General features: G+C 40.0%; 1 protein-coding gene across 1 annotated transcript; it reads left to right on the forward strand.

Annotated features, from left to right (window-relative positions):
* The first annotated feature begins 3,336 nt into the window (after positions 1-3,336).
* Positions 3,337-6,358, forward strand: ENAM (enamelin). The gene has a single exon (XM_040237017.1). It carries the CDS (start codon positions 3,545-3,547, stop codon positions 6,356-6,358), a length of 2,814 nt encoding a protein of 937 aa, XP_040092951.1. The 5' UTR covers positions 3,337-3,544.
* The last annotated feature ends 7,673 nt before the right edge of the window (positions 6,359-14,031 follow it).

The raw sequence follows: 14,031 nt of genomic DNA on the forward strand, positions 1-14,031 counted from the left end.
CCCCTTGCGTTGAAAGGCAAAAAAAGTTCCAAATGTCCAGTATCTGCTTTTTAATATGCTGTCTAGGGGTTTGTCGTAGGTTTTCTTCCAAGGAGCAACTGTCTTTTAATTTTGTGGCTGCAGTCACCATCTGCAGTGATTTTGGAGCCCAAGAAAATAGTCTCTCACTGTTTCCATTGTTTCCCCATCTATTTGCCATGAAGTGATGGGACTGGATGCCATGATCTTTGTTTTCTGAATGTTGAGTTTTAAGCCAACTTTATCACTGTCCTCTTTCACCTTCATCAAGAGGCTCTTTAGTTCTCTTTATGAGCGAGAGAACTCTTTATAACTAAGGGTGGCGTTATCTGCATATCTGAGGTTATTGATATTTCTCCTGGAAATCTTGATTCTGGCTTGTGCTTCATTAAGCCCAGCATTTCACATGATGTACTCTGGATAGAAGTTAAATAAGCAGGATGACAATTTACAGCCTTGATGTACTCCTTTCCTAGTTTGGAACCAGTCATTGTTCCGTATCTGATTCTAACTGTTTCTTCTTGACCTGTAAACAGGTTTCTCAGGAGTTATGTAAGGTGGCCTGGTATTCCCATCTCTTTAATAATTTTCCAGTTTGTTGTGATATACACAAAGGTTTTAGTGTAAAGTCAATGAAGTAGATGCTTTTCTGGAATCTCTTGCTTTTTCGGTGATTCAGTGGATGTTGGCAATTTGGTCTCTGGTTCCTCTGTCTTTTCTAAAACCAGCTGGAATATCTGGAAGTTCATGGTTCACGTATTGTTGAAGCCAAGCTTGGAGAATTTTGAGCATTACTTTACCAGCGTGTGAGATGAGTGCAATTATGCGATAGTTTGAGCATTCTTTGGCATTTCCTTCCTTTGGGATTGGAATGAAAACTGACCTTTTCCAGTCCTGTGGCCACTGCTGAGTTTTCCACATTTGCTGACATATTGAGTGCAGCACTTTCTCAGCATCTTTTAGGATTTGAAATAGCTCAACTGGAATTCCATCACCTCCTCTAGCTTTGTACATAGTGATACTTCCTAAGGCCCACTTGGACTTCACATTCCAGGATGTCTGGCTCTAGATGAGTGATCACACCATCGAGGTTATCTGGGTCATGAAGCTCTGTTTTGTACAGTTCTTCTGTGTATTCTTGCCACCTCTTAATATCTTCTGCTTCTGTTAGGTCCAGACTGTTTCTGTCCTTTATTGTGCCCATCTTTGCATGAAATGTTTCCTTGGTATCTCTAATTTTCTTGAAGAGATCTCTAGTCTTTCCCACTCTATTGTTTTCCTCTATTTCTTTGCATTAATCACTTATGAAGGCTTTCTTATTTCTCCTTGCTATTCTTTGGAACTCTGCATTCAGATGGGTATATCCTTCCTTTTCTCTTTTGCCTTTCACTTCTCTCTTTTCTCCAGCTATTTGTAAATCCTCTTCAGACAACCATTTTGCCTTTCTATGTTTTTCTTGGGGATGGTTTTGATCATCACCTCCTGTATAACGTTACAAACCTCCCTCCACAGTTCTTCAGGCACTCTGTCTATCTAATCTAAACCCTTGAATCTATTTGTCACTTCCACTGTATAATTGTGCCAGATTTGATTTAGGTCATACCTGAATGGCCTAGTGGTTTTCCCTACTTTCTTTGATTTAAGTCTGAATTTGACAATGAGGAGTTCATGATCTGAGCCACAGTCAGCTCCTGGTCTTGTTTTTACTGACTGTATAGAGCTTCTCCATCTTCAGGTGCAAAGAATATAATCAATCTGGCATTGATTATTGGCATTGACCATCTGGTGATGTCCATGTGTTATAGAGCTGTCTCTTGTGTTGTTGGAAGAGGGTGTCTGCTATGACCAGTGCATTCTCTTGGCAAAACTCTGTGAGCCTTTGCCCTGCTTCATTTTGCACTCTGAGGCCAAACTTGCCTGTTACTCCAGGCATCTCTTGACTTCCTACTTTTGCAATCTAGTCCCCTATGATGAAAAGGACATCTTTTTTTGGTGTTAGTTCTAGAAGGTCATATAGGTCTTCATAGAACCTGTGGAGCTCATGGTTTATTACGAGCATTGAGTGAGGTAACATATATAAAACTCAGTGCCTAGTACTTAGTAAGTGCCTGACAAGTGTTTTATATATATATACATAAAACTATATTATATAGTATACGGCTTAATATAATAATATATAGTATAACATTTAAGTGCTTGACCTCACTTGATGCTCATGATAATCTATGAGGTAGATTTTATTTTATTATTTCCCTTTTACAAATGAAAAACTGACGTTAGCCCAGAGTCATACTATTAGGACTGGTGGAATAGAGATTTTAACCTATATCTGTCTAGAACCCCACTCTTTAGCACCATGGTTTGTATGTTATGCTATGAGTTTAGAGTTTACCCTGTAAGGTAAGGGCAACTTTAGTTAGTATTTGAGGAAAGTGACAGAACTTTCCCAAACACCCACCCCCAACCTCTACTACTCTGATGGCAATTGAGAGGCAAGATTAGAGGAAAGTAAAATTATATCCAGAGTAACCAGTGAGAAACCTGCTGCAATAGCACAGGGCTATTGGGGACAAAGAGGGACGGGCAAAGGTTCAGATTTTATAGATTTGGTCATTAACTGTCTAGGGGAAACAGAGTGGAAACTTGGGAAACTGGGTTGCTGTTTGTTATTTAGTCGCTAAGTCCTGTTCAACTCTTTGCAACCCCATGGACTGAAGCCTTCTGGGCTCCTCTGTCCATGGGAGTTCCCAGGCAAGAACAGTGGAGTGGGTTGCTATTTCCTTCGGATTCCAAGGGATCTTCCGGATCCAGGGATTGAACCTGATCTCTACTTTGAAGACATATTCTTTACTAGCTGAGCCACCAGGGAAGCTCAGATTTTATAGATTTGGTCATTAATTGTCTGGGGGAAACAGAGTGGAAACTTAGGAAACTGGGTAGATAGTGGTGAATGCTTATTACATATAGAACACTGGAGAATGTGGTGTGGGGGAAATGAGTCTAGTCTGGGTACATACAGTTAGAGGTACTCATAAGATCTTTAGTGTAGCAGTCTTGCTGTCTCAACCTCAGGAGAGAGTCATGCACCAGAATTATGGCTTTATGAGTCACTGGCATGTATCCACATTGAAAAACTGGCCTGTAATAGATTGCTCAAAGCAGGTGTGTTAAATGAGAACAGAACAGGGTGGATAGAGGATGGATTTCTTAAAAAAAAAAACAACTTATATTTAGAATCTAGGCCTAAGAAGAGAAAACCAAGTACTGCTCAGAAAATAAGAGTACCAGAAGGAAGAAAGGTAATGGAAACCAAGGAAGAATCAAATTTCAAGAAAGAAAGCATAACCAGTGGTGATTTTAAAAGTATATCACTAATAGATTTTTCTATTCCTTCAAAAAAATTCTAAGCAGCACCACAGTGGGAAACTGAGCAATTATTATCTCCATCTTCTTCCCACAGAACCCTTTCTTTGGATATTTTGGATATCATGGATTTGGGGGCCGTCCTCCTTATTATTCAGAAGAGATGTTTGAAGATTTTGAAAAACCAAAAGAAGAAGATCCTCCTAAAACAGAGACTCCAGCCACTGATCCTTCTGTTAATTCAACAGTTCCTGAGACTAACTCTACCCAGCCAAATGCACCCAGTCCCAGAGCGGGTCAAGGCGGAAATGACACCAGCCCAGCAGGAAACAACGGTCAGGGCCCTAACACTGTGAGCAACCCTACAGTTCAAAACAACCCTGTAGTAAATGTTTCCGGCCAAGGAGTTCCAAGAAGTCAGATCCCATGGAGACCAAGTCAGACAAATAATCATGAAAATTATCCACATCCTAACATCCGAAATTTTCCTGCAGGAAGACAATGGCATCCTACTGGTACCTTTATGGGGCACAGACGTAATGGGCCTTTTTACCGAAATCAACAAATTCAAAGGGGTCCTCGGTGGAACTCTTTTGTTTTGGAAGGCAAACAAGCAATTCGTCCAGTATATACAATATATCGCAGAGCTTATGCCTCCACCGCAAGGGGCAATTATCCCAATTATGCAGGAAGTCCAGTAAATTTCAGAAGAAAGCCTGAGGGGCCCAGTAAACAACCTGCGGGAACCATTGCCCCTCTGGGTCCCAAACATAGTACTACTGGCCACAGTGAAAACATCCAAAATCCAAAAGAGAAGCCAGTAATTCAAAAAGAAAGAACAGTCATTCCTACGAGGGATCCAAATGGCCCCTGGAGAAACTCTCAAGACTATGGAGTTAGTAAATCAAACTATAAACTGCCTCACCCTGAGGGTAACATTCTAGTCCCAAATTTTAATTCTATTGATCAACGTGAAAACTCTTATTACCCCAGAGGAGATTCCAGAGGAACCCCAAATTCTAATGGACAAACCCAAAGCCAGAATTTGCCCAAAGGGATTATTTTAGAACCAAGAAGAATTCCATATGAATCACAAATTAATCAGCCAGAAATAAGGCAGAGTACACATCAGCCAGTGTACCCTGAGGGATCTCCTTCCCCTGCAAGAGAACGTTTTCCTGCTGGAAGAAATACTTGGAACCAACAAGAAATCTCTCCACCTTTTAAGGAAGATCCTGGAAGGAAGGAAGAACACTTACCTCATCCTTCCCATGGCTCTAGAGGACGTATTTACTACCCTGACTACAACCCCTATGATCGCAGGGAAAACCCACCATACCTTAAAAGTAATACCTGGGATGAAAGAAATGATCCTCCCAATACAATGGGGCAACCTGAAAATCCACACTATCCCATGAATACTCCAGATCCAAAAGAGACAATCCCTTATAATGAAGAAGACCTAAATGATCCAACTGGAAATGAACCTTTCCCAGGACAAACGAGATGGGGTGTAGAGAAGTCGAACTTTAAGACAGCCCCAACAGCTAGGTATGAAGGCAAGCAATATACCTCAAACCAGAGGAACCAAAAACCAACCAGAGGAACCTCAAACCAACCAAAGGAATACTCTCCCTATTCCTTAGATAATCTACCAAAACCCAGGGAGTATTTTCCTTATGGTGAATTTTACCCCTGGAGCCCAGATGAGAATTTTCCATCATATGATACTGCTCCCACTATACCACTGCTTGTGGAGAACAGGGGCTATTATCCTAATAATGCTGTTGGACAAGAAGAAAACATTATGTTTCCTTCTTGGAATTCCTGGGACCACATGGTTCAAGTCCAAGGGCAGAAAGAAAGGAGGCCATATTTTACCAGAACCTTCTGGGGTCAGCCAACGAATCTACCCAAAGCCCCTGCTAGTCCACCCTACCACAAGGAGAATCAGCCTTATTTCAGTAACTCCCCAACTGGGCTTCAGAAAAATCCAACATGGCATGAAGGTGAGAATTTGAATTATGGCATGCAAATCACTAGATTAAGTTCACCAGAGGGAGGACATTTGGCTTTTCCAGACTTGATTCCTCCACATTACCCAGGAAGTCAAAAAGAAACACGTCTATTTCACCTAAGCCAGAGAGTCCCTTGCTGTGCTGGTGGCTCCACAGGGCCCAAGGACAATCCACTTGCTCTACAAGACTACACTCCATCTTTTGGTCTTGCACCAGGGGAAAACCAAGACACCAACCCTCTCTATACAGAAGACAGTCATACTAAGCATGAAAGATATACCGTATCTCCAACAAGCATCCTACCTGGCCAAAGAAACAGCTCAGAAAAAAGACTTCCTGGAGAAAGTAAAAACCCAAGTCCTTTCAGAGATGACGTGTCCACTCTGAGGAGGAACACACCATGTTCTATAAATAATCAATTGAGCCAAAGGGGAATTAGGCCCCTTCCTGAAGCCAGTTCCCTTCAATCAAAGAATATACCTTGCCTCAAAAGTGATCTTGGAGGAGATGGAAACCATGTTTTGGAACAAACATTAGAAGGCAACCAGCTCAGTGAAAGACCTGTTGATCTTACTCCTGAGCAGCTTGTTATGGATACACCTGACGAAGGTCCCAAGCCAGAAGGAATTCCAAGTGAAGTCCAAGGAAATGAGGGCAAAAGGCAGCAACAAAGACCATCTACCATCCTACAGTTACCATGTTTTGACTCCAAATTAACAAAGTATTACACCTCCAGCACTGGGACTCCATCTAGTCTTGGAAGGCAAGGCTCATTTGATGGGGATCCAATTATGCCTACTGAAATTCCTAACTCATTGGCTGAGTTAGCCACTGGGGCACAGTTTCAGAATATAAATCTAGACCCACTTAATGCAGATGATCACACTCCATTCGATCCTCTTCAAATAGGGACCAATCCACAGGACCAGGTTCAAGACTGCTTACTACTTCAGGCCTAGGAATCATCTCCAGCAAGTATTCTCTGGGGAAGGAAAATACCTGCTATTCTACAGTGGTTTCCAGACATTTTCTCCCCCAAGACTTGATTAAGTATCTCACTTTCTTGGTGATCCTTAAGTTTTTCCCCACTCCAGCATAGGAGGCTGGGCCTCTGGGGTTTGCTAGAGTCAGTATTGTCACTAATTAGCACAGACTTTAAAAAAAAAAAAGGAAGGCTCTGACCACCATTGCCCTGAAACTTGTAATCCACTTGTCTGGATTAGTTTCTTTGTGCTTGCTGATTCTTCCTTTTCCTCTCAAAGTTCCATACTTGCAAAATTGTCTGCATTTGCAAGACAGAAAAGCAGATGAACTTGCCATTTTATGTATGGAGATCTATACATCAATATAATCCTAATGCACTGTACTTTTTACTTCCTTGTGTTGGTCTTTTTCCTGGTTAATATTCTCTTTTGGAATTTTTCTTCCACTACCTCTTTCTTCACCTTTATCATTTCCTTTTTTAATCCTCCTTCTTTATTTCTATCAACCACTCTGTGTTTAGCTTTTTATTTTTCCTTCCCCATCTTTCACTCTCTCTTTTTATGTACTAAGATACCTTTAACTATCACTAGTCTTTATATCCAATTTCTCAATTTTTTCTTTTCTTCTCAGCTTTCTGTTCTGTTTCCCAGTGTATCACTTGTCAATCTCTTTCTTCTCTGACTCCTTTCTTCCTTTCATCTTTTTCTCTGCTATATCATTTGCATAACTTAAGACTGCATGCACATCTCACTCCCTCCTTGTATTTACTCTAAATTCCATACTGATTTTTTTCTTGGCCCAGCCTAACCATCATTGCAGAACATATTTTGGAAATAGTAGACACTGATACCTATTTTTATTTTTAATTTTCATATGGTCTTTACCAAGTAGACACAGCTCAGTGAGAGGAACACATTCAAAAAGAAAAATAAGGGAAAAGAGGATATTTACCCAGACCTAGTAGCCTGGGGACAAGACTTAAGAAGGTAAAGAGGGAAGGACTCCCTCTCTTCAACTGAGCATCCAGATAAAAAAAGTAGGACTTGCCATACCCCATCATCAACTCATAATCTGCAGGATCTAGAGAATATCTTTGAAGTGAAGAAGTGAAGTCGCTCAGTCATGTCCGACTCTTTGCGACCCATGGACTGTAGCCTACCAAGCTCCTCCATCCATGGGATTCTCCAGGCAAGAACACTGGAGTGGGTTACCATTTCCTTCTCCAGGGGATCTTTCTGACCCAGAGATCAAACCCAGTTCTCTCATATTGCAAGCAGACGCTTTAACCTCTGCACCACCAGGGAAGCCCTATCCTACCCAGAACTGTTGCAACCTAAGAGGCAGGCGTCCCCGGGTCAGGGTGCAGATCTCCAGGCAGGCTGAGGCGTGACAGCCTCCTAGAGACTATCTTTAGGGTAACATTATCCTAACAAGAGAAACACCCAAAGGTTAATTTCTTTAGTAGTACAGTATAAGTGGTCCTACCAGTGCATTCTGCTACTAACATAGACTTATTCTTCATGCCCTGGTAGAATTATTCACAGACACATTCTCTTTGTATCTTGATTAAATAGTGTAAATTATTTTGTGAAGTAGATATTTCTATACTGCCTTGCTTAGAATACATCTAGGTGTTTTGCTTTCTTTTTATTAACGGCACTTTGGCCTACTCTCTGTATATTCCTTCCCAGAGAGGAAGAATTATCCAAATCATCCAGAAAGTTACCTGTTGGCTCTTAGGAGTTTATTAGGAGAAAGTTTCCTGGGACAGATTTCATAAGATCTCAGACACTTGGGAAAATACGCTGAAAACTTCCTGAGAAAAGGAATCTTTCCCTTTGAGTCTTCTCGAGTCCCTGGCACAGTGTCTTGCACATAGTAGACAGCCAATAAATATTTATTGATTGGTTTTTAAACAGCTTTGAAAGCTCCCATGAAAATACCACAGTAAGCTTGTCCTGTGGGTACACCATCTGGGATGCTAAATGAGCTGCCATACTCCATAGTTTTATATACTCAGCAACCTTTGCATTGTAGAATCTCAGGGTTTAGAGGTAGATTATCTAGGTCAATCCACTAGTTGCTTAAATCCACCAGCACCACCACCAGATTTTAATCACATATTGAAAAATTATTAACTTATTCTATATAAAACTGTCTCTCAAGAATTACCCTCATCAAAATAAAACTACATTGTTATGTTTCTCTACTTCTTTTCAAATGACTTCTTTAATCTAGACACAAATACCTTCACTGTAAAACATTCATTCACTTCAGTATTTCCTCAAAATGCATAGATCATATATTTTTTGGCAGATATGTTGACTGATCTTTAACTATGAGGCACCACAGCTTTAATTTATCATCTGAGACCTCTGTAATATAAAATGTAAAAGCACAGTGGAACAAAAACATCTACTGAATTTGAGAATGCAGAGTGAGAAAAGCGGGGAGGGAACATCTCTGCAGAAGATGACTCTTCATCTCACCACCATCATCACTACTACCACAGGTATTCTTCCATAAACCCGGACACCAGGGCTGAGTTTCTTACAGTAAAGAAATTATTTTGTGTGCCCTTGTTAAGCAAAAAATCAGCTCTAAGATGAAGGTGCACACAGTGGGGATGGCAGGCCTTGAAAGTGACACCCTCTTGTCTTGAGCACCTCCATCCCACCACCATGGCCCAATTTCTGTGTTGAGTTCCTATGTCTAGTGGTCATTACCTACTGATTCTAAAATAACTAGATATATCCTGGTGATGACTCAATGATAAATTAAAGAAGAAGAAAATAATGTCTGAGGATAACAAACTTAGGAAATAATTCAGCAAGGCTAACAAACACTTGCCTTATAAGCTTTTCTGTCTCATAGCCTATAATAGATTTCTCTAGGGGTACCTGGGCACTGAGCCAGTTGGCTAGAGAAAGACATATTTTTTTTTTAGTTTGAGCAAAAAGCAAAATAGGATGATGAAATATAGGGTCGAACCACCTCTTAAACCTCAGCCTAGTAGCCATTATCACAGAGATTATTCCTTGGCTTTTTGGATTCCCTGAACTAACATCAGTCTTAACTTTATACATCTTAAAAGAAATTTACAAGACATGACATGTGAGTTACTTTTATCATTTGTTTTGACACGTCTCTGGCCTCACTTAACTGGTCTCCCTCAGTAGTGACTCTGAGGACCGTAAAGAAGATTCATCTTGCCCTCAGGAAACCAAACTTTATTTCTAAAAACCCAAAAGGGAACTAGAAATAAAGGACTTGAAATCAACAGCTGTCTCTCCTTCACAAAACCTCAAAGGTTTCACTGTGACTCAGGCCAAGTATCCAGCTAAAACTCAGAAGAACTGTACTTGGTAGAAAATAGGTAATCATCATTTCACAATGAGTTATAGTTCTTGGTTTGTCCACCTGTTCTTCCATGCCTCTGCACCTAATCCCTAGCCCCAAAACATCAGTCACTGGATCTTCTTCTCTCTGAATTCACCACGAATAAACAGGTAACAAACAGAATACCATGCTGATGGAGAACTCTTCAAATAAAGGAGCAAGGAGGAAACTAAACTGTTGGTCAACACAGATATAACTGTGACACAGACGAAGCTGCCCTCAGTGCCCCATCACCTCCCCAGTCAAAGATCCTCTGCCATCATAGCGCTCCATGTCATCTCCCTTAGGACACACATCCTCCATGTCTGTGCTGCATCAAAATGGGACAGTAATTTCCTCTGCACTTAATCAAATAACTGTGCCTCATTCCTTTCTGCACTGTATAAAGCAGGTATTTGCTGTGGTTAACCCGGCAAAAACATTCCTTGTCCAGTGTTGGTTAACATGTAGTCATGCCCTTAAAGAGTGAGTCAAATCACGGCATATTTAGAGAAGGATATCGGTAGAAACTTTTGTTTGGTCAGGACCTTGTCAGTCCCTCAGCTATTAAACCATGTTGGCAACTGCCTCCTTTACCTAGGATTAAAGCTGCTTTTGACAGTGTTGCATGCTACCCCAGAGTTTCTTAGGCATTAATGTGCACATGGATCTTTTTAAAATGCAGGCTTTGATTCTGTAATCTGGAGAGGGGCCTGCAATTCTGTATTATGAAAATACTCCCAGGTGATAATAAATCAGCCAGTTGGTATCAACAGATCAAAGTTGGAGTGGCAAAGTCCTAGGCTATTTCCTATAATTAAGGGATAACTGAACACTCACCAGAAAAGAAACAGAAAGGTGTTGATCACTGAAAAAATGGAATATTACCAATTTGAGGGGGTCTGTATAAATGAAGCAGGCAAGTGACAGGCTCGAAAAGAGAACACAAAGAAAGAGGGGCAGGCCAATCCTGTCTCTGTTCTTACAAGTATGCTATGCTTCTTCCTGTCTCTTTGCTTGGCTCATGTAGTTCTACTCTAAAAAGTTCTACTTCTTTCCATGAAGGCCCTACTCCGTTAATACTATATCTCCTCCAAGATTAACCAGCCCTAAACTCCCCAGCTTCCCTTAAGGCTCACAGCACATAGTTTTTTATATTTAATCCCTCACTGTTTTATATCATGTGCTGGTTTTTCCCTGTTAGTTCTACCTATAGAAGAGAGAAAGTGAGACTCAATTCTTATTCATCTCATGTAACTATCCCTCACAATAACTGCCATTTTGCTGAGCACAGAGCAGATGCTAAATAAATGTCACTTTTCCTTTACATGTAAATGGATAGAAATTTAGAATTTCCCAAATTTTAATGTTATTGATTTAAAATAACAATTTTTCTAACGACCAAGATACTTTCTCATCATAGACTACTTGGCAAATAATGAAAAGGTAAACAAATAAAAATAACACATAATTTCACTCCCAATGTTAATATTTTGGCATATTTTCTCTTTTATATGTATATAGGAAGGAAGATTTTGAAGTAATTATTTTATGAATTAGCCAACATTTCCCTCTTGACATTATGCAAGAAATTTCCATACAATTAAAAATATTTAAAGCTTCATTTTTGTTGTCTGCAAAATATTCTGAAGTATATACTATATTATCATTCCCTTCAATGATGGACTTAAAGTTTCTTACGAATTTTCAGTATAATAAATAATGTTGTGATAAATATCTTTATGCCTCTTTGTCCATATTTCTGATTACCTTCTCAGAAGTGGAATTACTGGAGGAAGTGATCTGGAAAATGTATTTTAGACATAACAAACTGAAAGAGAGCATCCGCTTTGGAGCCTCACAATCTGGATCCAATGATCAGTTTTTCATGTACTATTTGTCAAACTTTAATAAAATCACTTTATCTCTTTGCATCTTAGTTTCATGATTTGTAAATGAAGAGAGTACTTATTTCACAAGGCACTTACAAGGATTAAATGAAATGTAATAAAATGCATATACATTGTATTTCATAAATCAACCACTAGGTGGAGATGAAGGTTTATATGAATAATTCTAAAGGAGCGGTTCTAAAGCAATTCCCAGGCAGCAGAAGCATTTGGGAAGTTTCTGCACCCTCTAATTTCTCCTGTGGTATCCGAGAACTGCTTAATCAGCATCTCTGAGAGTGGGGCTAAATGATCTGTCCTAAGGTGTTCTCCAGGTGAGTCTCACACACACTAAAGTTTGAGAATCACTGAATTAATACATGCCCACATTTTTCTCTCATTTGTTGCCTGGGCAGAGAAAAGCCAAAAGACAATTAACATACAATACCAACTAGAATTTACAGAAGGTTAGTGAGTGGTATATAAAGCTGTGCTTAATGATAAACATATACAATGGCATATATCCTTATTTTTATAAGAGTTATCTTGAGATATTTTATGAGAAAGCTATTTTTACTTCCATTTTTCAACCTTACATTGAATAAACTTGACTGTTAGTGACTTATTATTATTCTCTAAGTACTCTAAGCATAGAGTACTCTAAGCTAGGCCATGGATTTACCCACTATACCACACTGCCACCCCCAAAGCCTGGTATTCTTGCCACACTCAATCGAGCAGCCCATGGAACCTCATACAAAGGCAAAGACAAAGCAGAGACTCCTTTCACCGCTGTTTCATCTGCATTGACTCCTTATGAATTCCTGCTAAATTTCTCACTTAAATGTATGAATGAAACTACTAGACAGCATATTTAAAAGCAGAGACATCACTTTGCTGACAAAAGTCCATATAGTAAAAGCTATGGTTTTTCCAATAGTCACGTATGGATGTGAAAAGGTTGTTTTCATTCCAATCTCAAAGAAGGGCCATGCCAAAGAATATTCAAACTACTGCACAATTCTACTCATTTCACATGCTAGCAAAGTAATGCTCAAAATTCCCTAAATCAGGCTTCAACAGTACACGAACCAAGAACTTCCAGATGTTTAAGCTGGATTTAGAAAAGCCAGAGGAACCAGAAATCAAATTGCCAACATCCGGTGGATCATAGAAAAAGCAAGAAAATTCCAGAGAAACATCTACTTCTGCTTCGTTGACTAGGCTAAAGCCTTTGACTGTGTGGATCACAACAAACTTTGGAAAATTCTTAAAGAGATAGGAATACCAGACCACCTTACCTGCCTCCTATATGCAGGAGAGAAGCAACAGTTAAAACTAGACATGGAACAATGGCTGCTTCCAAACTGCAAAAGGAGTATGTCAAGGGTAATATTATCACCCTGCTTATTTAACTCATATGCAAAGTACATCAAGGGAAATGCTGGACTGGATGAAGTACAAGCTGGACTCAAGATTGCCAGGAGAAATATCAATAACCTCACATATGCAGATGACACCACCCTTGTGGCAGAAAGGGAAGAAGAACTAAAGAGCTTTGATGAAGGTCAAACAGGAGAGTGAAAAAGTTGGCTTAAAACTCAACATTCCAAAAACAAGGATCATAGCATCTGGTCCCATCACTTCATGGCAAACAGATGGAGAAACAATGGAAACAATGAGAGACTTTATTTTCTTGGGCTCCAAAATTACTGCAGATGGTGACAGCAGCCACGAAATTAAGATGCTTGCTCCTTGGAAGAAAAACTATGACCAACCTAGACAGCATATGAAAAAGCAGAGACATTACTTTGCCAACAAAGTTCCGTCTAGTCAAAGCTATGGTTTTTCCTGTAGTCACGTGAGACATGAACCATTAAAAAGGCTGAATGCTAAAGAATGGATGCTTTTGAGCTGTGGTGTTGGAGAAGACTCTTGGAGTCCATTGGACTGCAAGGAGATCAAACCAGTCAATCCTAAAGGGAATCAATCCTGAATATTCATTACAAGGACTTGGGCTGAAGCTGAAACTCCAATACTTTGGCCACCTGATGTGAAAAGCCAACTCATTAGAAAAGACCCTGATGCTGGGAAAGATTCAGGGCAGAAGAAGCGGTCGACAGAAGATGAGATGGTTAGATGGGATCACCGATTCAATGGACATGAGTTTGAGCAAATTCCGAGATAGTGAATGACAGCGAAGCCTGGTGTGCCGCAGTCCATGGGGTCGAAAAGAGTTGGACACAACTGAGCAACTAAATAAACAGAAAAGGCTTTAATCACTCTTTAGTAGCTTTCATTTAAGAGTCTCCAACTACTCTAGATTTATACTGAATGAGTTATTTCTTAATAAAGCACTTAGCCTAGTACCTAGCAGTTGG

This window comes from Oryx dammah, unplaced genomic scaffold, assembly GCF_014754425.2.
Source record: "Oryx dammah isolate SB20612 unplaced genomic scaffold, SCBI_Odam_1.1 HiC_scaffold_3, whole genome shotgun sequence".
NCBI lineage: Eukaryota > Metazoa > Chordata > Mammalia > Artiodactyla > Bovidae > Oryx > Oryx dammah.

What these genes read in the sequence shown, in the direction of transcription:
- ENAM (XM_040237017.1), top strand. Translation starts at nt 3,545, where the DNA reads ATGTTTGAAGATTTTGAAAAACCAAAAGAAGAAGATCCTCCTAAAACA.